The 23,814-nt window shown below is 39.2% G+C and overlaps 1 protein-coding gene across 1 annotated transcript in view; it reads right to left on the bottom strand.

Annotated features, from left to right (window-relative positions):
* The window catches only part of GNAQ (G protein subunit alpha q), a 288,961-nt gene that overhangs the window by 178,166 nt on the left and 86,981 nt on the right, over positions 1-23,814 (bottom strand). The window contains exon 2 of the mRNA XM_004439624.3: positions 12,135-12,319. Coding sequence (XP_004439681.1) covers positions 12,135-12,319 — 185 coding nt within the window. The remainder of the gene's footprint in view (positions 1-12,134; positions 12,320-23,814) is intronic.

Below are 23,814 nucleotides of genomic sequence, written 5' to 3'. Positions count from 1 at the left end.
ACTGATGATTTCATATTGCCTCTGGTGGTAGAGAGTCACTTATTTCAAAGATGGCTCTGCTTCAGGCAATTTCAACATAACCTGGGAACTTGTTGGGAAAGCAGAACCTCGGGCCTACCCTAGATCCACTGAAATACAATCTGCATTTTAACAAGATCTCCATGTGATTTGTACACACATTAAAGTTGGAAAGGCACTGTTCTAGAATATAAAATCAGTATTCACAACCTCATATTCAGTTAGAATGACCCAAAGCTGCCATTGGATTATATGGCACCTTTTATGCAAATTAGAAAAAGGCATCCCATTTGCATATGGCATTTGTCAAAATGATAGTGTCATTGGACAAAGAAAAAGGCAACTCCTCCTTGGGGCCACCCTTCTCCCCCATGGCTGGACACAAGCTGCACAATATCTACATAGGCCGTCCACAAAGTAGACGGCATTGGCCATTTTACGCCAATATCATATTCTTTGAAGTGAAGAAGTATCTTCATACTGCACATATTGCACTTGGCCCTGCTAAGGCCTAAATTCCTAAAACTCTAACAGCATTGCTAATACTACATTTTCCATTACAACATGAAATGTAGGATCAAAGTCAATTGAAGGATAATTGAATCCAAAAGTATTTCAACACTCAACTTCAGTGCGAGTTTGCCTGCAGTATACTATCACCAAACAGCTACACATTCTCATCCTTTTGTCATGGGCACAGCCTGTTAACACAGTACAATGATTAAAAAAAAAGGGTCCAGAGAGCAAAGACTAGGTTAGCGCCCTCAAGAACAAACAAAGAAAACAACTACCTGAATAACCGAACTCTTACCACAGACTCACTGACTGCAAGGAGTGTTCACCACTTCCCAGGCATGCCAACGTCTACAGTCAGAATCTTCTTTTCAGCTCAAAACTCTTATACTTGTTACCACAGAGGATGTGCGTACATTGCAAGAAGCAGAAAACCTACCAACCCATCTAATACTCTTGTACATCTCAGCAATGATATCAAGTGTCTTGATATATGCTGGTAACACCATTCCTCTAAGCCATTTTTCATTTTAAACAAATAATACAAGATTGTAAGAAAATTGCATAATCATGCAAAGTAGTGGTGGCAACAACTTAAAGGTATCTTCTTAGCACATTCACTTTAGGAAACATAAAATCAGGAAAATAAATTGTTCAAGGCATTAAGTTTACAAAGTATCAGCCGAAATTAGTAATCACAGCTTTTAATGCAACTTTTTTATCCGGTGTCATAATATATAACATGACATTATTTTTTAAAGTACATTTTGTTGCTGATATTCGTGTATGGATACACGCACACGCACTCAGGAAGATCATGAGTATATTAACAATACATTCTTTAAAAGCACAATTATGTAGCAAGTGTAAGTGATTTTGGGTAAACCAATATAGTGAAGAATAAGAGTACAGTTTCTTAGAAACAAGATTTCAGGCCTTGATACATGGGACTTAGATAAGCAAAACTGTTGCTTTGCCAAATACTAAGCAAGCTCTACCCTAAATGTCTACAATGGCAAAAAGTAAGTCCGGAACTGAAGTCATTTCTTCAGTGGGGTAAGAATAAGAAGGCAAAGTGCTAGCACTTCTCATACCCTCAACTAGATCCCTTCAGACTTCATTACGCATTCACTTTCCTTGGTTCCAACAAATATATCTGCCTCTCTAATTGAAAAGAGATGCACTGTTTTAAAATTACAGGGGAAAATCAAGCATTACTTGGTTTAAAAGAATAAGGAAAGTATTTATGTGATGCTTTGCCAGGAGTTAACTAAAAACAGCCAAATGACCAGATTCACAACTTCCTACTAAAATGTGTTAAACCATGCCACATGTATTTTATATGGTGGCTGTCAGTTCCTGGACATCCAAGGTCTGAGCAGCTGAAAGGGGTTTTGAGGGAGATTACTTAAGCAGAGTTCTCTTGTGTCTTTAGACAAATCAGTGACGTTCCTTAGAGCCCTCACTATTTTCTTTCTGGAAAACAGCTAAATTGGTTTATGTTGACTAGCACATAGGAGATACTCGGTAAATATTTGTTGAATGACTAGATGAAAGAACATCATCTCCATTTAACAATGCACATTTCCAACTTTTTCATAGACTCTGTAATTTAATTCTCACAACACATTGTGAAGTAGGCATTATAATCGCCACTATTTTATAGATAAGGAAACTGGCGTGCAGAGAAATTAATTTGCTCAATATCACACAGTGATTTTGCTGTAGACCTAGGTTTCAAACCAAGTTGTGTCTGACTCCAACCGGTGTGTTCTTAGACAGTATACCACACTGTACATAAAAGCCCATCATATAGTAAACAAATGTTCATTCATTCATTTATTCATTCAACAAAGAGTAGAACCATGTGCCAAATACTGTGCTAGGTTTAAATAATTAATGCCCTATCTCTGTCCTCTAGAGTGAATTTTCTTCTGTTAGTCCAATTTTAAACAATGTGGATTAGCTGAAGACAGACACATGAGATGAGTTATTTCCAGAGGAGATGGGCTACAGAGCAGACTGGGCACTGATAAGCTGAGGAAACATTATCTGAAGACAGTCTTTACATAAATACAATATGGAAAGGATGCTGGTCTTTCATCAGTTTTATCCCCACATATATAAATAGTGTCCAAAGGTCATTTCTAATGCTCAAGACAACAATCATACATGAGTGTGTGCATACATGTGTATGTGTGGATACATATGTCTACAGTTCTGCCTGTGCTTAAAACTCCTACTTCGCCAAAATGAGTTGATTCTCAATATCCTCATTAAAACACAAATGAGTAAAAATTTTACATAATAGGATTAAAATACTACAGTTAACAAAAAGGAAAAACCAGCCTGCATTACCTTCTTACCCAACTATAGCTCTCACATTGAGCCACACTAGATGGTCTATTTCCACAACAGCTGGAGACAACAAAACAAAAAAAGATAATCCAGGTAAGCCTGTTCAATCCTTCTAATATGCTATGGATAGTGAAGATATGAAATAATAAGAGATTCTGGTGCCAAATCTGCCAAATTTGGGGGGTGTAGAGCAATGGTGGCCCAAAAAGGGATTAGTGGAAGGGGAAATTGGTAGAACCCCACTGCAGTCATAGGTCAGCTCCCACTCTTGTCACAAGAATGATAAAGTGAGAAGAACATGATCCCATTGAATAATGACAGTCACACAGCAGCTCCATCACCCTTTGTAACTGAGGTAATTAATAAATGTCATTACTAAACTAGAAAAAATAGAAGTCCTTATACTGAGCTATGCAGCCAACAAAGCCTGAACAAAAAAATAAACTGAGGTCCCAAGGTAGGGGAGGATGTTTGTGTTATAGACAACAATTATAATATCTGGATTCACCCTGGGAAATCTACCCACTAGTTAAGGAAATGTTTTTCCTTAGAGGTACCTGTAATTACAAATGAATAAATTCAGCTCTTGTACAATTTAGAATAAGAAAATTAAAGTTGAATGGCTTATACTGTCCAATATTAAATTCATTGCAAAGCTTAGTCATTAACAGAGTCTAGTCCTGACACAAAGACATACAAAATAGACCAACAGATCAGAATAGAGAGTTCAGAAACAAACTCACACATATACACTCACTTGATTTGTAACAAAGGTGACAAACACTGCATTCTACTGGGTAAAGTATGGTCTTTTCAATAAATGAGTTGGGTTAATTAGATAACTATATGAAAAAAATAAAACTTGACCGCCCCACTTCACACCATTCTCTACAATCCATCTGAAGTAGACTTTAGATATGAACGTAAATAGCAGAACAACCAAGAATTTAGAAGAAAAGCCAGTAGATTATCTACACGACCTAAAAGTAAGCAAAGATTCCTCAAAAAGGATACAAAAAGCATGAATCAAAAGGGGAAAAAATGATAAACTGGACTATATTAAAATTAAGACTTTCTTTTCACTAAAAGAACGATGAAGAAAATAAAATGTAGGCCACAAAGGGAAGAAAATATTTGCAATACATTTACTCAACAGAAACTCATACCCTTAATATATAAAGAACTACAAAACAATAAGAAATCAGACAACCCAGTAGAAAAAAAAGGTAAGAAGTATTTTACAAAAGATAACCAAATGGCCAATAAACATATGAAAAGTTGCTCAACATGCCTAGTTATCAAAGAAATGCAAATTTAAACAACAATGTGATGCCACTATCTGGCCACCATAATAGCTAAAATAAAAAGACTAATAATACCAGTGTTGTCAAGGATATGGAGCAACTAGAACTCTCATAGACAGCTGGTGGGAGTATAAATTGGTATAACCATTCTGGAAAACTCTTTGGTAGTATCTGTGGACTGAAACTGACCAGATGTATACCTTCTGACTCAGCAATTCCAAATCCTGGGCACATACACCAAAGAAATGCATGCTTATGTTCACCAAAAGACAAGCACAGGAAATTTATGTTGGCATTATTTGTAATAGCCAGAAACACCCAAATTTATATTAACAATAGGATATATAAACAAACTGTAGCATATTTAAAAAATGGAATATTATACAACTGTGCTGTCCAGTACAATAGCCAATAGCCACATATAAATGTAAATGTAAACCAAAAAGATTGAAAAAAACTAAAATTTCAGTTTCTCAGTCACACTGGCCACATTTCATGGGCTCGAGAGTCACATCTGGCTAGTGGCTACTGTATTGTATAGCACAGACATAAAGAATTTTCATAAAGTTCTATGCAGCACTGCTATTATACAGCAGTAAGAATAAATGAATTACAAGTAACAACATGGGTGAATTCCACAAATGTAATGCTGAGCGAAATATACGAGATATAAATGAGTACACACTATATGCTTCCATTCATAGAAAGTTCAAAAACTAATCTATCTTATTAGAAGTCAGGATAGTGGTTACCCTTTGAGGGTTGGGAGTATTGACTGGAAGGGAGGATGAGGAGGCTTCTGAATTTCTGGTCATATTGATGCAGATCAACAGATCTGGATGCAAATGTGTTCACAATGAAAAAATACAGGGGACTCAATACTGATGATGTGTGCACTTTTCTGTATGTAAAAATTGCCCCCGCAAAAAGAGAAAAGAAATCAGCCTCACTCTGTTGTTGAAGTCTTTCTTTGCTTCAGAGTCCTCCTCTGATGAAACTGAACTCAGGATACTCATCCTGGATTAATGATATGGCATGCCTTGGGATTATGGATTAATTTTAGCCAAGAAAAAGGGATTAAAAAAATCACATATTCATCTTCTGTTTTTACATGGCTGTCATTGATATAAAATGAATAAAGAACTGCAATGGAACAAGGACAGTAAGAGGAAGAAAATGTGGGCATGAAGTATTTGGAAGATACTAAAAGAGAAAAGAAAGTATACAAATGGGTTTTGAAAGCTGATATAGGCACTAGGGAATCAGTGGTGATTCAACTCCCAACAAGGGAGAAAGTGGTAAACCCACCTCAGCAATGGAGGTGGTTGACAGATCAAGTCAGTCATGAAAAGTCTCTAGATTCCTTTACACTATTTATTAGAAAACTCTCAAAGATTTGTAGAAGCAGGAGTAGAAAGTTTCCCTATGAAAAAGTGCAGGCTGTCTTTGGTGGCCACTAGCCAACAATCCAATTAAAATAACTATCACTAACAATACTCACAAAACCTGCAACTGATTTTGAACTTTGAACGCTGTTAAAAAAAAAAAAAAAACCTACATAGATATAAATACTGTAATCACTTATGGGATTTAGATGCAGAGAAAGAAAAATCTCCACTGAGTTAGAGACTATTGTCAAAGTGAGTCTATTTTAATTTTCATAAGTGCTCTACAACGGACAAAGTTCAGGAAAGGTAGGAGCTTTAAACTATAACAAAATAACTTTAACAACAGCTTCTTCTCTGTTAGGGTTTTGGACTCAGAGAATCAGCAAGAGGAAAAACAGCCTTGGAAAGGATTTCAGAGGTTGTTTAGTCCATCCCTTGTCTTATTTCAGCAAAATTGCCTTAAAGAATTCCACATGTTAAAAATACATTCTATTTTTGAACACATCCAGATAAGGAGATTTCTCTACCTCCCTTGGTATCCCATTTCAATGACTGTCACTCTGAGGAAAGTTCTCCTTAGATACCTCCTAAATCTGGTCGTGCTGTTTAAGTTATTTGCCGTTTGTCTTATTCTTAATAAAGATGGAAGATTAGTAGCATTCATTCTCTCTATGAAGACAATTCATCTTTTAATAACTTCCAAATTCTTTATCATTTGCAAGATATTTTCACATACATTATATTTAACACTTGAAACAATCCTATTATTATCTGTCCCATTTTACAGATGAGGAAATTCAGGCTCAGAGAGCAAACATGCTTAGGCTTAGGGAGGAAATGTGACAATCCCAGGGTTACTAAGCTATTCGGCTTGGGCTCAAATTCTGCTACTTACTTCATATATAACTATTACTAGGTCACTAACTCCTCAACCTTCCCCTGCTCCCCACCCTGAACATGCCCAGAATAAGAAGTTGTATTTTAGGACAGGCTTAGCAAATGCTGAGCAAAACTGGAGGGCTTGCATCTATAGAGAATCCGTGTGTCATTTTATTTTCTAAACTGATGGCGTGATTTTGCAATGGATAATTGTGACTGTGCCAGTATCATTCCCCTTCTTCTACTAACTGTACCCAGAACCTCAGGGACTGTCAATCAAATTGCCCAGCCTTGTCCAGAGAGCTGGCACAGAATCCAGGCTAGACCAATCAGGCAAGTTTTCCCAGGAATTTGAATCCTGAGCGGAGTGACAGACGACTGAAAATGGCCAGAGTTCATCCTTCTCACAGAGGAGTTCCCCAACTTGCTCTGGTTTCCAAGAGCTAGTCCTTCAGCTTCTCTTCAATTCTTCAAATGACCTCATATTCCCACAAACTCTTTTTCTACTTAAGTCAGCCGGTGTTGGCTTCTGTTCTTTGCAAGCAGAGAAACTTGACTGATACAACTCTTCAGAGGAATAGATTAAAATAAATACTTATTAAGCTCTGCTTTTATTATGTGCTTATTATATAGGTGAGAAATATTCAAATGAAATCAGTCTCTTAGCATTTTGTAAACTAAGAAAATTCCCTCACATTGAAAAAAGTAGTACAGTAATTTCTTGTTCAACTGATCAAAGGCAGGAATAAATTGGCAAGTTCTCCAGAATCTTGGCTATATTTTTCTTTTGAAAAGTAGCTTCTGGAACCTGAGATTTCTCAGGAAGCACAGAAAATTCAGAAAGCTGTAAATGTGTTTAACGAGGTACTTTCCCTGTGACAAGAGGTCAGGGAGGACAAGAAGTACTATAGCAGCATGTCCTCTCAGAGCCTCTCCTCCCCAGGAGAAAGGAAACACAGGTGTCAGCCTGGAAACTCCTGGCTAAGTTAGTCAAAGGCAGCTGCAGCCTTGGTGCTACATGAGCCCTGGTCATCGAGACTTCCAAGTCTAAAAGTAGAAACCAGAAGAGAAGAAAAGGTGAAACTGTCTACCCAACATTAGCATGCGGCTGAGTTCTACTCAATAACTGTCTTGAGTTCACTACATGAAGAAGCATTTTCTCTTCCTGGGACTGGCAAAGGGAGCAAAGGCCTGTTGATACTTTGAAATTGCCGTAAGAATACCTTGATTTCACAGTTCACAGAAATTATAACCCAACAATAAAGGGACACCAGGATCCACCATCTGGAGTAATCCACTCAATGAACAAAAGCTCCTACGACATTCATGGCATGTTGTGGCGGAGACAACGAATTATAAACCAAGAAGCTTGCTTACTGTAAGGTAACGTGCAATCTGACTGAGAAAATAAGGCATGCATTACGAAATAACAAGAGGCAATGCAGCAAGAATGCCAACTGCCAGATACAGATAATAAGTACGTAAATATCAGGGGTTCAAAACCCCAGAATCTACTTCCCTCGGCTGTAATTCTAGACAGTTCTTAGTCATGTCAGCACAGAAACTTATCTGTTCCTTTTTATTAAGAGCTGATTTCAGTTTCAATGCAAAGAATAATCAGAAGAGTATGCCTGTATAAGACAAGTAACCATAAATAATAGTGATGAAAATTCTCCCTCTGGGAAAGTAAGCAACGACAGAGTCATCTCACAGTTGAATGCCTTGCACCTAGTGGAGGCTTGAATGTATCTTTTGATTTGACTAAGCAACAAATATTTAATCCCTTTTAACATCAGCTATCAACAGTTGTGTTTAGGGAAACAGCAAAGTAATATTTAGGAATAAACAAACCCTAGCTCACAGCATATTCAGAAGTCCTCAAACATGTTCTCTCACTGGGGCTGAGTCCAAGCAGCTCACCTATCAACAGTACTTGTCTGGCAAAGAAAGTCCAAGAACGGGATAGCAGATATTCACTCAGCGAAGAATTCATCTTTATTTTTGTAAAAGTTTGCAATTTATTACAAGCTACTCCTGAACTGGTAATCCCTGGAACACTGAGTCAGGTCTACAAAAAGACAGGCGATGCCACGCCACCATCTGGGGAGAGACTGTGGCCTGGACTTCCCCTGACGGCTGTAGCAGCCTCCCAGCTAACCAGCGGGACTCCCAATTCAACATAGTAACAGTTACACAGAAGCAAAAGAAATTCCAATATTCTGACATGGCATTCTCATAGCTAGAAACAACTTCACAGAAAACGAAACTGTGAACAATTTCCAAGCTAAGAACAGGCCATATCATTTGTAAGCTATGTTTTGCTTCATAAAATAGATGAACTCAGAAGCAAGTAGAAAGTTAGGCTGGACAATACTGGAACATGTTTGTTTTTATTTATGCTACTACCATAGATTATGGCCAGTCTGGCAGTAGCCACAAAGAAGCTTGTAAAAAAACTAAATGGTTATTTATTTTATATCTTTAGTGTCATGAAATAATATAAATCACAATGCACTCCTTTCAAGTAATTGCTAGTAAAATGCCCCCCATGTCCTTTAAACTATTTGTAAAATATGAGAGTATACTGTAACCAGAAACTTCTGTAGAAAATTCTAACCAAAACATAAAAAAATTATTATTAAATAGGTATCATAAATATAAGAAAATAAAATTCAAACTTCTTAGCCTGGATTCAAAACCTTTCAGAAGCACATTCTAAACCATTTTTTGGTTCTTGTTTTCCAGTTCTCTATAAGAACTCTTTTCAAGTTAAACTGTAGAATTGACACATTGCATGCACATTTCTTTTTCTGAAGCTTTACTCCAGCCATCTTCCTCCCTAAAGTGTCCTGCCCTCAGCTATGCCCTTGCCTCTTTCTGGATTGTAAATTTCTGCTTAGCCCTGATTAAACTTCCCTGCATCCCTGACAGCCCATTGCATTTATTCCCTTATGCATACAGAACAATCTCAACAGCTATCTGTTGACTTGAATAATCATTTCAACAACTTGGGGGCAGAGGAGGAGACTTCCAGTCGTTTAAGCTTACAAATGATTTATCTATTCAGAAAAAAAGTATTTTTTGAGCACCTACTACGTACAAAATACAATACCAGGGACAATGAAGAATACCAAGATGAAGCTGACACAAATTTACTTTCAAAGAGCTTAGTCTACTCAGGAAAATAAGATCAATACCCAGATCGTCATAATTAATACAAGCTAGACAATTATAAATACTCCACTGTGGGTGCTGCTCAGGGGGGTGGGATTCCTTAGTACTATAGCGGGAGTAGAGAAGAACTCTAAGAGGAAGCAGAGTTGGGTGGAACAGGAAGACGACATTATTTGTTTAATCAGCATTAACAAAGGCAAGGAGTGGGCAGAGCTCAGGAGGTAAGTTAATGGATGAAAGAAGGGGTGATGCCTTAGAATATACATATATTAGACAGAAAGTGGAATAAATGTGCAAGTAATTTATGTTATGAATTAAAGGGGATTAAACATATTGAAGAATTCAGACGTGAGCACACACTAATGTCACTACATTAGGCAATATGTCAAGCAACCAAGAGACACGGGAAGATTTCACAGGATCCTTATATCTGAGAAAAATCATATAGTTTTTTATGATGTTGATTTTTAACTGAATGGTATTCATCATGGTAAAGTCTACTGAACTAGAATTGATACAAAGAGCTCAAATAACACACATTGTTAAATATTCTTCAATGTGTTATATGAATAAGGCATAAATTCCATTCCATCTTCTACATCAATATAACTGTACAATAAATGATCTTCATATGAAAATCTAATATCGAGGCAAGTTTCTGAAGAATTTTTTGGAACATCCAGGAAAGGTGATTTTTGGTATAATTTAGGGAGATTGTAGTATATTATAACGTAAACCGGCAATGTGTGTGTCTATTATATATACACATGTATATACATATCGATCACACCACCCACATGGTAACTCAGCCAGAATTCATCAGATCATCATATTATCAACCAACTGTAGGTGGGGAAAGTCACTGGCATTAAAAAAAAATTCCTTCCTGAATTGTCTCACAACTGCAACAAAACAAGCACGCTGCCTATTTCAGAAACTCATTACACTGAGATTTCTTAAGGGGAAAAAAACCCCTGATCCTTTTAAATTCAGACTGCTTAGATATCCAGGCAGCCTCATCTGGTTCTATGTTCCCAGGCTCACAAACCTGCCCAGACCTTTTTCGCTCTTGAGAGCAGAAGCAGGAGGGAGTATATGTGGAGGGTCTCTCTGTTATTTGTGGAGAGTCTCTTGTTGCCATCGGAAAACTAAGCATGAGGGTATCAATTAGATGAGAAACAGCCAGTTAATTTCAAGGAACCATCCAAGAAAAAGAAATGCCTGATTTCTAAGATGATCAATATAATATTTAGAAGCTTCTAGATGGTAACAGAAGTGGGGGTACACAGAATTGCTTTATTTTACCGATGATTCATTTTTGAATCAGTTTATGAGTCACAGTGGGCATGCTAACTTCTTGCTATTACCTATTGATCCTGGCATATGGAAATATCCCTAAGAGTAGATTATCAAGAGGACTGAGAGACTGAAAGGGCCTTCTGATTGAAGGCCTTGAAAAATCGTAGGTGCAAATGTAGTATTTTGTCAACCAAAGATGAGGCTTTACCAGCTTACCATAAGATCAGCCCCAAGGAGCACAGACTGCATCCCTCAGTGGATGTACTGATTAACAGGAGGGGAAGAAAGCAGACTATAAAGACATTTCTACAAATTCCAAATAGATTTCCCTTCCTTCAGGAGGAGACCCTGCCCAGGCTGTCACTCCCTGCTCTAACTCCAATCCTTGCCCATGAGCTAAATGTAGGGCAACTGCAGCACAACTCGGACCTGGAGCCGCCCTCAGATGCACCAACCTTGTCTGGCATCATGTATCTATGATATTTGGAGGGCGAACAATTACAGTCTTTGTTTTCACCTGAATAAAAAACCTGGTTTTTCTATTCCAACTAAGAGAGAATCCCAGATTTGGAAAAGTTTGCTTATTTTCTGAAAAGCTGAAATTTTAGATTTTTTTTTCCTAACCCTTTCTCAAGTGATTTTAGAAGTTTCCATTACTTTAACACAATTGCAGGGAAACGTGTTTAAAAGGTTATTGGAAGTGACAGATGGACCTATTTTGAAATAAAATTCAGCCCGTGGCACTACTGAAAGGCAGTCACGAAATCCAAAATTAAACCGGACAGAAGGGTCTGAAGCTGTTTTCATTCTTTTTTCAAGGAAGCACAAAAAGTGGGAGGTTGAAGCAAGGCCTCTGCCTCTTCTCTGAATTCCCTCACTCTGGTCAGTTTGTCTTGAACTTATAAACTGTCTTCCTAATGTAATGCGTGCCCCTATATTTTAAAGCTTGATTTATGATCAAACATCCAAATATGTCTTTCACTGATATCGCTAAGAACACAACTCCAATTTTTTATAGATGTGACTTGAAAGACTGAGGTAAAAAAAAATTTATAAATAACTTATCGAACCATTAAAAGTCCCATTTAGGATGAGATGAAAAACATACATTTCAAAAACCCACTATGCATCCCAGAAGCGTGAGAGACCACGTGCACCGTGGACGGCTTCGCCAGCGCTTCCCAAGAGGAGCCACGCCTACCTTATTGTGCTCGTACTTGTAGGGGATCTTGAGTGTGTCCATGGCTCTGATCATAGCCTGCATGGCCGTGAAGATGTTCTGATACACCAGCTTGGTGAAGCCCCTTTTGTCTTCATCAGAGTATCCTGACCCGTGGATGATTCTCATCTGCTTGATAAACGTACTCTTGCCACTCTCTCCTGTCCCTGAAAGATGGACAACAGCAGCTCATCAGACCATGACACCTTCTCACCGTCTCCCAGTCAACTAAACCCAAAAAGGCGGCTTGGACTTGACTTTCCCCAGCAGCCTGCTGAGAGGAACATCACAGGACAGCGGCATCGCCACAGGTGGAAACGTCACCGCCGGTGAACACTCAGCAAAATCGGAGGGATGAGAGTCCATTTCAGAGGCAGACGAGCTTAAAAAAAATTGTCACCTCTTTGGTAACCACTCATCTTGGAATTTTGATAGTGATTTGTAACCATGCATCTTATAAGAAACACAATGAAAACAGTATCTTTTGAAAGAATAAACACTTGATAAAGCTCTCCTTTTTTGGAGAATATCTGAAACACTTCCAGGAGGCTGGGATGTGGAGCCAGGATTTGGGTCTGGAAAAGACAATGTGCTTACACCAGTGCTGTTCAGAGAATAATAAGAGAAAAATGCCTGAAAATTTTCTAGACATTTTCTCTTATTTTAAAATGGGGTGTACCGGGAGCATGGTATCCAGATAAGATAAGAATCAGGATTTTTCTAGACAGCAAGTATCAACTGTATTTATTTCTAGGGGGTTAGGTCGGCTGAGTTATTTCAAGGAATCACCTCATTCAAAGAAGCCACGGTGACTCTCCTTTCTTCTGCCTGTTCTTGACTAATAACATGATATAGAAATTTAATGTTATTGGATTTTTTCTTCTGTGCTGTCTCATTTTTCCCTTCTTCAGTATTACTTTTCTGTTACCATAAGCCTGAAAGTAATCCCTAACAAAGATGCAAATGTCCATGGGAAGCAGGAAAGATGGAAAGATGAGATCATTTCACTGAGTGACAACATAGGTCTTCCACAATGAATCTAAAACTATTAATCTAAAAACTTCATTTTTCTAAACATAAATGGCTTTTTTCATATGTCATTTCACTTCTGAATATTTTTCACTCGCTTTCAAATTTCCATGTGATTTCCAAAACAATAAATATCTTTATGTTCCCCTAACAATGTGGAAAAAAACTAAAAGTACCTATTTGGATATTGAACATGGAAGAATATAATAATAAAACCCAGAAAGACTACAGCCTCCTTACTGCCATTTCCTATCTACAAGGCATTAAAAAGAAAAAAAAAGCAGACAAGGAAAACTAAAAACTAGGAATACAACATCTGTCCTAATTTTGTTTTGTTTTTCTGGTGGTTGGATTTCATTACTATCTTTATAAACAATCACAAAAATTCAAATCAGTATTGCAGTTTTCATAGAAGCACTCTTAAGTGACTGCAGATGTCCTGGTAAATACAGAAGGCTCACACAGTTACAATGAAAGATGATTTCTAGCCCCACAGTCCTGCAGTCGCCAATTCCTTTATCACTTTCATATGACTTTTAACAGTGATCTGGAATTCCTTGAAGTATAAAGTTAACACTGCAATGTGAATGCTATCAACCCATTTTAACAAGAGTAATCTAAAGAATTTAAAATGAATATTTTATAATCCCAACCACAAATATTGGAAAAAAACAAGAAGTCTTTAAAAAGTAGAATCTCTAATAGAAATAATGCTATGAATTTGTATCTCATTATCAATCAACAATTTATGGAAAGAAACCAGTACCTTTACTCTCCAGAGCAATTCAAAGTACTTAAGGAGATCCAGATGGCTTTTCTGTTTATTACGGTATCTCAGCGCCAAAAGCTTGCTCTGAGGGCCCAGCTATAAAGATTTTTTTTTTTTTTTTTTGCCCCCAAAGCCCCAGTAGATAGTTGTATGTCACAGCTGCACACCCTTCTAGTTGCTGTATGTGGGACTCAGCCTCAGGATGGACAGAGAAGTGGTGCCTCGATGCGCACCCGGGATCCGAACCCGGGCCGCCAGCATCGCAGCGCGCGCACTTAACCACCAAGCCACAGGGCCGGCCCATGAGGGCCCAGCTATAGACATAATCATCGAATCAGAATCTCTGCCAGTTTTTTCCACAACAAAAACAAGAAGAAATCTTAATATGTGACGTTAATGGTAGGAGAAGAAAAGGAAAAAGAATCAGGCAATAGGGCCTCTCTCTCCTGGCTCTCTGAGAAGCTTTTATATACTCACCCCCAAAAACAAAAACAAGGAAGCAGAAAACAAAGTATAAACTCCATTGGCTTGTGTTTCACTGGAGTCACGTTAGGCTAGAACAGACAACACTTGGCACCTCTCTGGATTGACACTAAGCCCCTGGTCATCCCACCAGTGAAGAATCTGAACAGGCAGAATACAGGGCGAAGAATGAATGGAGAGACATTAAGAGGATGGAAAAAGAAATCCAAAAATCAACTCCAAAGTAAGACATTTTCCTGTTGCCCCAGGACACACCCAGGGATCCTCTTTCTGTATTTTCTCATCTTGCTTGGTGCCCCAGGAGGCTGACCAGAAAGGATTTCATATGAACAGCCCTCTTGTCCTTGGTCTTCTCCGCGGGTTTAGTCCATAGAGACACCAGGAGGAGACCAGAGAGCAGGAGAACGAGGAAGGGGCATTTATGCCCCCAGCTCCTTCCCTGCAAGGGCACCACAGATATGCTGTGTCCCCTCCAAAAGGCCCCAGACAGCTGCCCTCTCTGGGTTCCTGTAACTGCTCCCTCCCACTCCTGGCCCTTGGTTACTGCACTAGCCCTCACTGGTTACCTACACCTGGCCCACGTCTTTGTCAACAGCCACTGTATAAAACTCTCCTCAGTCACCCAGCTGGAGGGTGCCATGTGCTTCCTGCTGGGACCCTGACTGGTATAATACCAAAAGGAAAGCAGGAACAGCTTAGTAAAATGAAGGACCGGAAGGCAAGGGAATGGAAGGTACTCTCTCTTCTTCCTCTCTCTGCCCTCTCTCTGTAAATCTTATTTATAAGGTCCTCTCTAGTTTATAAAGTTCTTCTAGTCACAACTCGCTCTTATAACACTCTTCTGGAGGCCAATCACGATGAAGAAATGACACAGCCCAAACCAGGATCCAGGGCTCCTGACTCTCCCCCAAAGTACAAATCCAGTGCTTGTCCCCCAAAGCGTGCATACGTGTGCCTACCTCCCCCACCCCCTACTCACACACAATTTAAGATAGATTTAATATAGACAGGGAAAACAGTGGTCTCCACCGCCTGAATATCCTTTCTCTTATAAAGGAAACCAAAAAAATTTGTGCTCAATTGGGGCCGGTCAGGTGGCGCAAGTGGTGAAGTGGGCGCGCTCTGCTGCTGGCGGCCCAGGGTTCGCCGGTTCGGATCCCAGGCACGTACCAATGTACTGCTTGTGAGGCGATGCTGTGGCGGCCTTCCACATAAAGGAAGAAGATGGGCACAGATGTTAGCCCAGGGCCAGTCTTCCTCAGCAAAAAGAGGAGGATTGGCAGATGTTAGCTCGGGGCCGATCTTCCTCACAAAAAAAAAAAAGAAAGAAAGAAATTTGTGCTCAACCCTTTATACTTTGCCACTTTGAAATACATTGTCATTTTATGCTCTCAAAGCTCAATGAGACAGATGTCTTCAACCTCATTTCACGGAAAAGAAAAGGCCTTGGAGAAGTGAGGCATCAGGGCTAAGATGACATGGCCAGTAACGGGCAGCACAAGGGCTCACGCCCAGCACCGAGCTGCCCAGTTTGGGTTCAGCACTACTTTCACAGTCACGGCTGCCACAAATCCAGAATAATTCACTTCTACAGCCCACAGTCTAAAAGTGTCTCAACCTGGCTTTCACTACACCCAACTTTTATCCATTTAACCTACTTCTGAATTTCTGAATACTACTTCAATTAATGGGGACCCATTTTGAATCTTGCTGCCATCTTCCAACTGACTGACCATCCCTCCCAGGTAAATTTCACCCATGAATTTAATGCTCACACTTTGACGTTATATAAATGTAGCAAATTCAAAGTGAAGGCAAAGTTTCACGTAAGAGAAAATCTGTGTGATGCAAATGCTGCAGGTACAATAACACAAGTAGTCGATTCAAGTATTACAATGTGGGGGCCGGCCTGGTGGTGTAGTGGTTAAGTGCACGCACTCCGCTGCGGGGGCCCGGCGTTCACCGGTTCGGATCCCGGCTACACCGACGCACTGCTTGTTGAGCCATGCTGTGGCGGCATCCCATATAAAGTGGAGGAAGATGGGCGTGGATGTTAGCTCAGGGCTGATCCTCCTCACAAATAAATAAATAAATAAATTTAAAAAGTACTGTAATGTACTAACACTGGATTTAGCCAAAAAGAAAGTATACGGACTAAAACAACCGAGCAAAACACTCAGCTTCTTTGTACCACAGAAAGAGTTCTATCATGGAGACAAATGAACTATTTTTAACAAATGTGTAAGCCAAATTTCATGTTCTTCTCCTATTTTTTAAGACTGACACAATATTCTCAGGGTTTGAAATGGACACTTGAACACTCTACTCATGATTAGTATGAAAAAAATATTTGGTACAATAAGAAAAAAACACAGCTGTGCCCAAATCTTATAAAATGATATTGTTTCCTAAGGCCACATGAAAAATATGAGAGACTTCACAATTCTTTGTCTCCGAATGAAAAAAAGCAGACTTTTCTACTAGTAGATTGCTTTGTGAATCCAGTGATGGCTAAACTCTTTTCACAGCACAGGGCATAAATAACTCTTAACTTATCTAAAGAAATATAAATCCTGGGGCAAGTCCAGTGGCGTAGTGGTTAAGTTTGCATGCTCCGCTTTGGCAGCCTGGGGTTCGTGGATTCAGATCCCGGGCATGGACCTACACACTGCTTTATCAAGCTATGCTGTGGCAGGTGTCCCACACATAAAGTAGAGGAAGATGGGCACGGATGTTAGCCCAGGGCCAATCTTCCTCAGCAAAAAGAGGAGGATTGGCAACGGATGTTAGCTCAGGGCTAATCTTCCTCACCAGAAAAAAAGAAAGAAAGAAAGAAATACAAATTTACTGTTTCCAGAGCCAATGATAAAACAAAATCCAGCGACGAGCCCTTACCTAAAATGCTCGGGTGGAAGGGGGGCAGATCTCATTTTTGCTAATCTGAATATATCTCCAATCAAATCATTTAATAACTTTAACAAGCATATCAACACACACAGGGGTGTGAGTCCCACAAAACTCCTGCTTTTCTCCTTTAGCAGTCTCTATAAATGTAACAGAAAACTTTTCCCAGAAAAGTTATTTGCACCTTTGGACAAGTACTCGGCCTTTTCTTATCCCGGCTCATCAAAACACCCAGAAATGAGACTATTTAAGAAGCATGCTATTAAAAACGCCACTTTCTCCAGCATGCATAATTGGCTTTGAGGGATACTTAATCTTTTTTCCTCCCTACCCGTTGGATCAGGATAAAGCAGAGAGCAACCTCCAGTTCACTTCACATGTCCTTCCATCAGAACAAACATCAAATATGAACTTAATATCCTGCTGTGGAGTGCATCACTTTCTAAGCTGTTAGAATACAGCATATTAAACATGCACAGTCTCACACACACACACAGTCTGATGCTTCCATTTTATGCTTTGCCAAGATCTTTTCAACACAGGAGGATTTCCACATACAGCCTCTGCCACAAATCCATACTTACTCTATGTATCTGTACCCAAGTCATACTAAGCATCTATATGTTTACACTGATTATTCTGCCCATATGCATGATGTAATATGTAAATAGTTCTGTCAATTAATCTCTAAAGGCAGGACAGGTTTTCTTACCCCATACTCTACCTGAATGACAGTTTTAAATCCAGTAATACATTAACTTCTAAATGGCAATGAATTATCATTATTGTTGAAAGCAATCATGGACTCACTGGTTCCTTCTCTCACACCTCAGCTGGCTCCTCGTACTACACGTTTATCAAAGGAGCCGCGAAGCACAATCCACGTACACACAAGGACTGCTCATGCCCAAAAATGTCATTACCACTGCCACTGCTCTGAAGAATGCTGGTGTCCCCAGTCCCCACACAAGGGCCCTGGGGACACAATCACTGAACACTGCACTGTCAGGAACTTCAAGGGTCCTGCTGGCTCGTTCCCTTTATCCTCAAAGAAAGGCAGAAAATACACCTTCTTCTCAGGGCCTCTTGCAGGCTCACAGAGACCCACACCACGGCCACATTTTTTACATTCCCAGGAAAAAGAAGAAATGCCAAAACAGAGTTATACAAACTGTGATATTAAAGTTGTACAACGAGTATATTCGTTTCATCCTGCCAGTGCTTTCATGACTGTATTTGGAGATATTGTCAAACCATCAGAAGTCTACATCTGAAGCCTTTAATTACCGTGAAGGCTCAGGCCAAATGCCCCCACCCTGCCCTCTTGACTGGCCAGCACCCAGATAAAGAGCAGCTGAGAACAAACCCAAGTCTTAGGGCGCTCAATTATATATAATTCAAGTAACTGTACTTCAAGTCCATTGGTTTAGGCCAAAAGTCTAAAATACAGAATCTCAGCACCACCAAAGCTGAACCTGGGCTACTTCCACATAAACTTGGATCAAGTAGAACCAGACATTTCAAGGAGGAATTTTCTACCCACAAGTACATCATTAACCCACACATGCAAAGAATTAATAGCACTGAGATAAAAAGTGATTTAGTAACACTGGCTCAAAACACAATCCATGTGTTGTCCACATTCCGGGCTACATACCGTAAAATACACGTCCTCTGCCTGCTGCACACTATCCTCCACTGCAATTGGAAACTCACATTTGAAACTGAGCAGCTCTGATACCAAAGTCACCACAACTTCCTCTCCTTTAAAGACTGATCTGTGAGGGCAAGGGTTGGGAATACTTAATCCTTTATCCCCAGCAAGGTCACAGAAGGTACTAAATACGTTTTTTAAATGTAACATAGAAACTAACTGAACTTAGTTTTATCAACTATGAGTGGAAAATGAATACATGAGTAAGTTAGCAGTAACCAGAACTATTAATAATAACTCATCCAGTTAAGCTGTTTTTAAAGGAAAGACAGACAAAATGCATTGAAAATGCAATTTACTGAAAATGTCTGGAGGATCATCTAGTCCCAGACTTCTCAAAGCAGTCCTAGGAAAGGTACCTGATGGTGCTTCTAAGGTTACTCAGAGGAGCAAGAGCATTTCCTTGGAGTGTCCATGGGAAACATCTGTATATTAAGCACTAGCATCAGCTGGTTGCACAATTTTCTGAATATACTAAATGCCATTTCAATGTAAAATAGTTTTATGGTACATGAGTTTTATGGTACATGAACTATATCTCAATTTTTTTTAATTTTAGTTTGGAGAAGCACAGGAAGTTTACACAAATTTTCACGCTAACTTTTTTAGGAGGTGACTTTCAGCCGACCTTCTCAACTCCCCCATCCCTTCCTTCTCCGGGAGAGCATGTTCACTCTCTTCTACCTCTGGGAGTCTTTCAGAGAAAAAGTTTGAGGAGCCCTGAACTCAACTTATTTTACTAAAGAGAGGAAGTGACTCGTTCAAGGATTCTGCTGGTTGACAACTAATTAGGATGAAGATGAACTAGAATCTACCAAGGTCTCCTGTCTGTCCAGGTCTCCTGAGCTTATGTCCTCATAAACTTTATTTTTATAAAACATTTTTCCAATTCATAAAAGTTGTACATATTTATTATAGAAAAATTAGAAAAACAGAAGTTTTCAAAATTGCTAAAATTTGAGCATTTTGGTATATTTCTTTCCAGTCTCCTTTTCTAGGCAAACGCACTTTCTCTGCTCTTGTTCTAAAATAAAACTGGAATAATACTGTACAGTTATTTTTCACTTAACATATTGTGATAATTATTCCAAGATACTAATTACTCTTCAGAAATAGTTAAGAATGATTGTCTGAAAGGCCATCATAAGGACGTGTGATAATTTAACAATTTCCCTGTTGTAACACATTTTGAGTATTTCTAATTATTCACTTTTATAAATAACGTGGTAATAAACATCGCTGAAGAAAAATCTTCTCCTGAATCTCTACTTCCTTAGGAGAACATCATAGAAATGCGATGAGCTGAAAGAGTTGTAGAGGCTCTGGCCACCATCCACTTGCACCATGTGACACATCCATCAGACCCTTCTCTACCCCACTTTTTATTTACCAACACTACACTTCTTTAATACGTACAATCTGAGAAACATAAATCTTTATTTTAATTTACATCTTTACTTATGAGAAATTGTTTCATACTTCCTTGTCTGTATTTCTTCTATGAAGATGCCCTTTTTTAAATTTGAGGACTTACTGTTTTTCTTATTGGTTTCTTAGGACAATTTCATTTTTATAATTTTATTTATTTATTTATTTATTTTTCCCCACAAAGCCCCAGTAGATAGTTGTATGTCATAGCTGCACATCCTTCTAGCTGCTGTATGTGGGACGCGGCCTCAGCATGGCCAGAGAAGCAGTGCGTCGGTGCGCGCCCTGGATCCGAACCCGGGCCGCCAGCAGCGGAGTGCCCGCACTTAACCGCTAAGCCACGGGGCCAGCCCCCAATTTCATTTTTAAAACAAAGTTAATCTTTGGTTACAAATATTTCCCCAACTTTTCCTTTTCTTAAAAAATTTGATACTTAAGTTTAAAATTGGTATTTAATTCATCTGTTTCCCTTTTGTGATTGCTTTGTTTTTTAAAAGTCCCAAACATATTTATTCTATGTATGTATTCTATATATTTATTCCTTTATGGTTTTACATTTTACACTTTAACCTGTTTATACTTTATTTTGATGTGTGGTGTGCAGTGATTTTTTTTTTTTTAAACTAGTGAATTTTTCCCCCAAACCCTTCTACACTTTAATGTTGTCACAGGAGTATTTCTAAATATAATGGAGTGTTTGAGCCAAACTGGTGAGTTTTTTTTCATGTTCCCTAATGTGCTACCAATGGCGATCAATAAAATATATGGGACATACTGAGTCTCCTAAAGCATCTGACACATTCCCATTATTCCCCCCTCCTCCCCTTCCCTACCCAACTAGCAGGTCAACCTTTCTCTCCCTAAGCCTTAGATTCTTGCTCACTGCACATTTCTTTAAACGCCTCTCAAGAATAGTCAAGACAATATGCCAGGATGTTCAAGATCCTAATCTCTCGCCCACTTTATAAGTCTGTTTCTACCCATATGACACATTCTGCATATCCTGCCTCTTCTGGTTCCCCCTCTTTACAGCTCTGTGACCCAGGTAAGCTACCTGTCTTCTCGAAGCCTGTTTCCTCATCTGTAAAGACCACTACCTACTTACAGCTCTGCCCCGAGTTCTCAGTGAGTTAATCTAAGTAAAGCCTAGTGTGGTACATAAGAAGTACTCAATAAATACTGGCTATAATTGACAGTGCAAAATCAAGGGGGAAAATGAGAGACTAGTCTAATACAGGGCTGGAGGGGTGAACAATAACTTAGTAATCAAGAGAAAATATTTTAGTGCAATATTTAAAGAAATCACAATTAATGCCAAAAAACCCATGATGAACAAAATAACACAATTTTAAATAAAGACAGCATCATTATCAGTGCTGTGCTGTGCCATACTGGCACCCAAGAAGCTTTCTTAAATTCTGTATCCGAGACAAGTACCTTAGTCACCTTACCCTAGTCTCAGCCCTGATTCTAATTCTCTATTTCCCAAAACAACTGAGATAATCATCTCCAGTATTTCAATATTTAAAGCCACAGTGTTTGGAGATTTTTAGCTTCAACTGTTCATAATTTTATTGGGTGTATACTACATGCCAGACAATCTTTTAGGCATCAAGGATACAAGACAGTCATAGGCCTTCCTTGCACAAAGGTAATATGTTAAGTCTGAGTGGCAGAAGACATATACATAGATATGAATAATAAAATATCAGATCAAAAGGGTGCTATGCATTAAACAATTAAAGAATAATGAAATACTGAGTGATCTAGCAGTTACTTTAATTTAGGAGGCTGGGGAAAGCCTTTCTCAGAAGGTTCATTTATGCTGATATCTGAATAGTCATGATCCAGCCAGAAGAAAATCAGAATGCAACAGCATTCCAGGCTGTGGACCAGCTGACAAAGAGGTCAAGGTGAGAACAAGCATGGCTGGCATACTGGAAGTACAAGAGGGCCAAGGCATAGCAGGTGGTGGGGAAAGAGGTAGGAGATAATGCAGGAGCAATGGCTACAGAGGCAGCGGCTAAGTCACATGGGGTGTTGTATTTCAGGAAGCAAGTGTGGATTTATTCTAAGTACACTGGACATCTTTGGAGAATTTTAATCAGAGAAATGATATGGTTTGATTTATGCTAAGTAAAGAGTGGATTGAAGGGACAAGCTAGTAGGGTATTTTAGAAATCCAAGCAAAAGATAATGGTAGTTTGGACCATGATGGCAGGAGACGTGATGGAGAGAGGTGGACCAATTCAGATCTAGTCTGGAGATGGACGAGGAGTGGGTGGTAAGGGAAGGAGATGAAATAGGGATAACTGCTAGATTTTTGGCTTGAGTCATGAGATGGATGGAGGTCCTAGATTCTTAGAGAAGCCAGAAGAGGAAAAGATTTGGGTAGAGAGGCACGGTCAGTTTGAAATGCTTCTTCATTCCACCAAGAAGCACTTTTTGTACACCTACAAGGTCCACTGCATTGATGTGGAGGATATCCACGAAAAAGAAGATTTGACTTGTGTCATCCTACGTTCTCTGGGCCTCCAGCAAAGGCAAGGACACAGCCATGATTGAGGTCCTTATGCTAATGCATGAGTCAGAGCAGACCTCAAAATCAGGGTTATAATTTCATTTCCTATGAGATAAATCTCCTTATGTAAAAAGATATGAAACCTTTTAGCCTCTAAGTTATAAACACACACATATTTATTGATATTTATAAAGTAGTGACATTGCTACGTATGTTAGCGCTGCCTAAATAGCTGTGATAGATATAGCCAAAGGTTAGCAGAGGTCACCATGCACACTTCTTGAGAGAAAACCCAGGACTTCACTGAACATTATTTAGAATGGATGAAGATACCATAAAAATACCAAGTCATCATAATAACATTTTAAGAAGCAGGAACCCTTCAGAATAAATATCCACCCACAGATCTTTTTTGTTTTATTTTGTAAGGAAGACTGGCCCTGAGCTAACATCTGTGCCAATTTTCCTCCATTTTGTGTATGGGATGCTGCCACAGCATGGCTTGACAAGCAGTGTGTAGGTCCATGCCTGGGATCCAAACCCACGAACCCTGGGCCACTGGAGCAGAGCACGTGAACTTCACCACCACACCACGGGGCCGGCCCCCATCACCCACAGAATGTTAACGTTGATTATTTCAGATAACAAAAAATGTGAATGTAAGTGGTCTTGATTTTTTTAGGTTACACATAGTCATAAACTGCATACTTCAAAAACGCACCAGGTGGGAAATGATGAGATGCACTTTGGAAAGCACCTTGAAGGCTTCATTTAACCAGTAAATACTTCCTCAGGATAGAATGGCTCATGTGGC

This window comes from Ceratotherium simum, chromosome 20 (assembly GCF_057802395.1).
Source record: "Ceratotherium simum simum isolate JZ-2026a chromosome 20, ASM5780239v1, whole genome shotgun sequence".
In the NCBI taxonomy this organism is placed as follows: Eukaryota; Metazoa; Chordata; class Mammalia; order Perissodactyla; family Rhinocerotidae; genus Ceratotherium; species Ceratotherium simum.
Note: the sequence above shows the minus strand (reverse complement) of the source record. Positions and strands in the feature narration are given on the sequence as shown.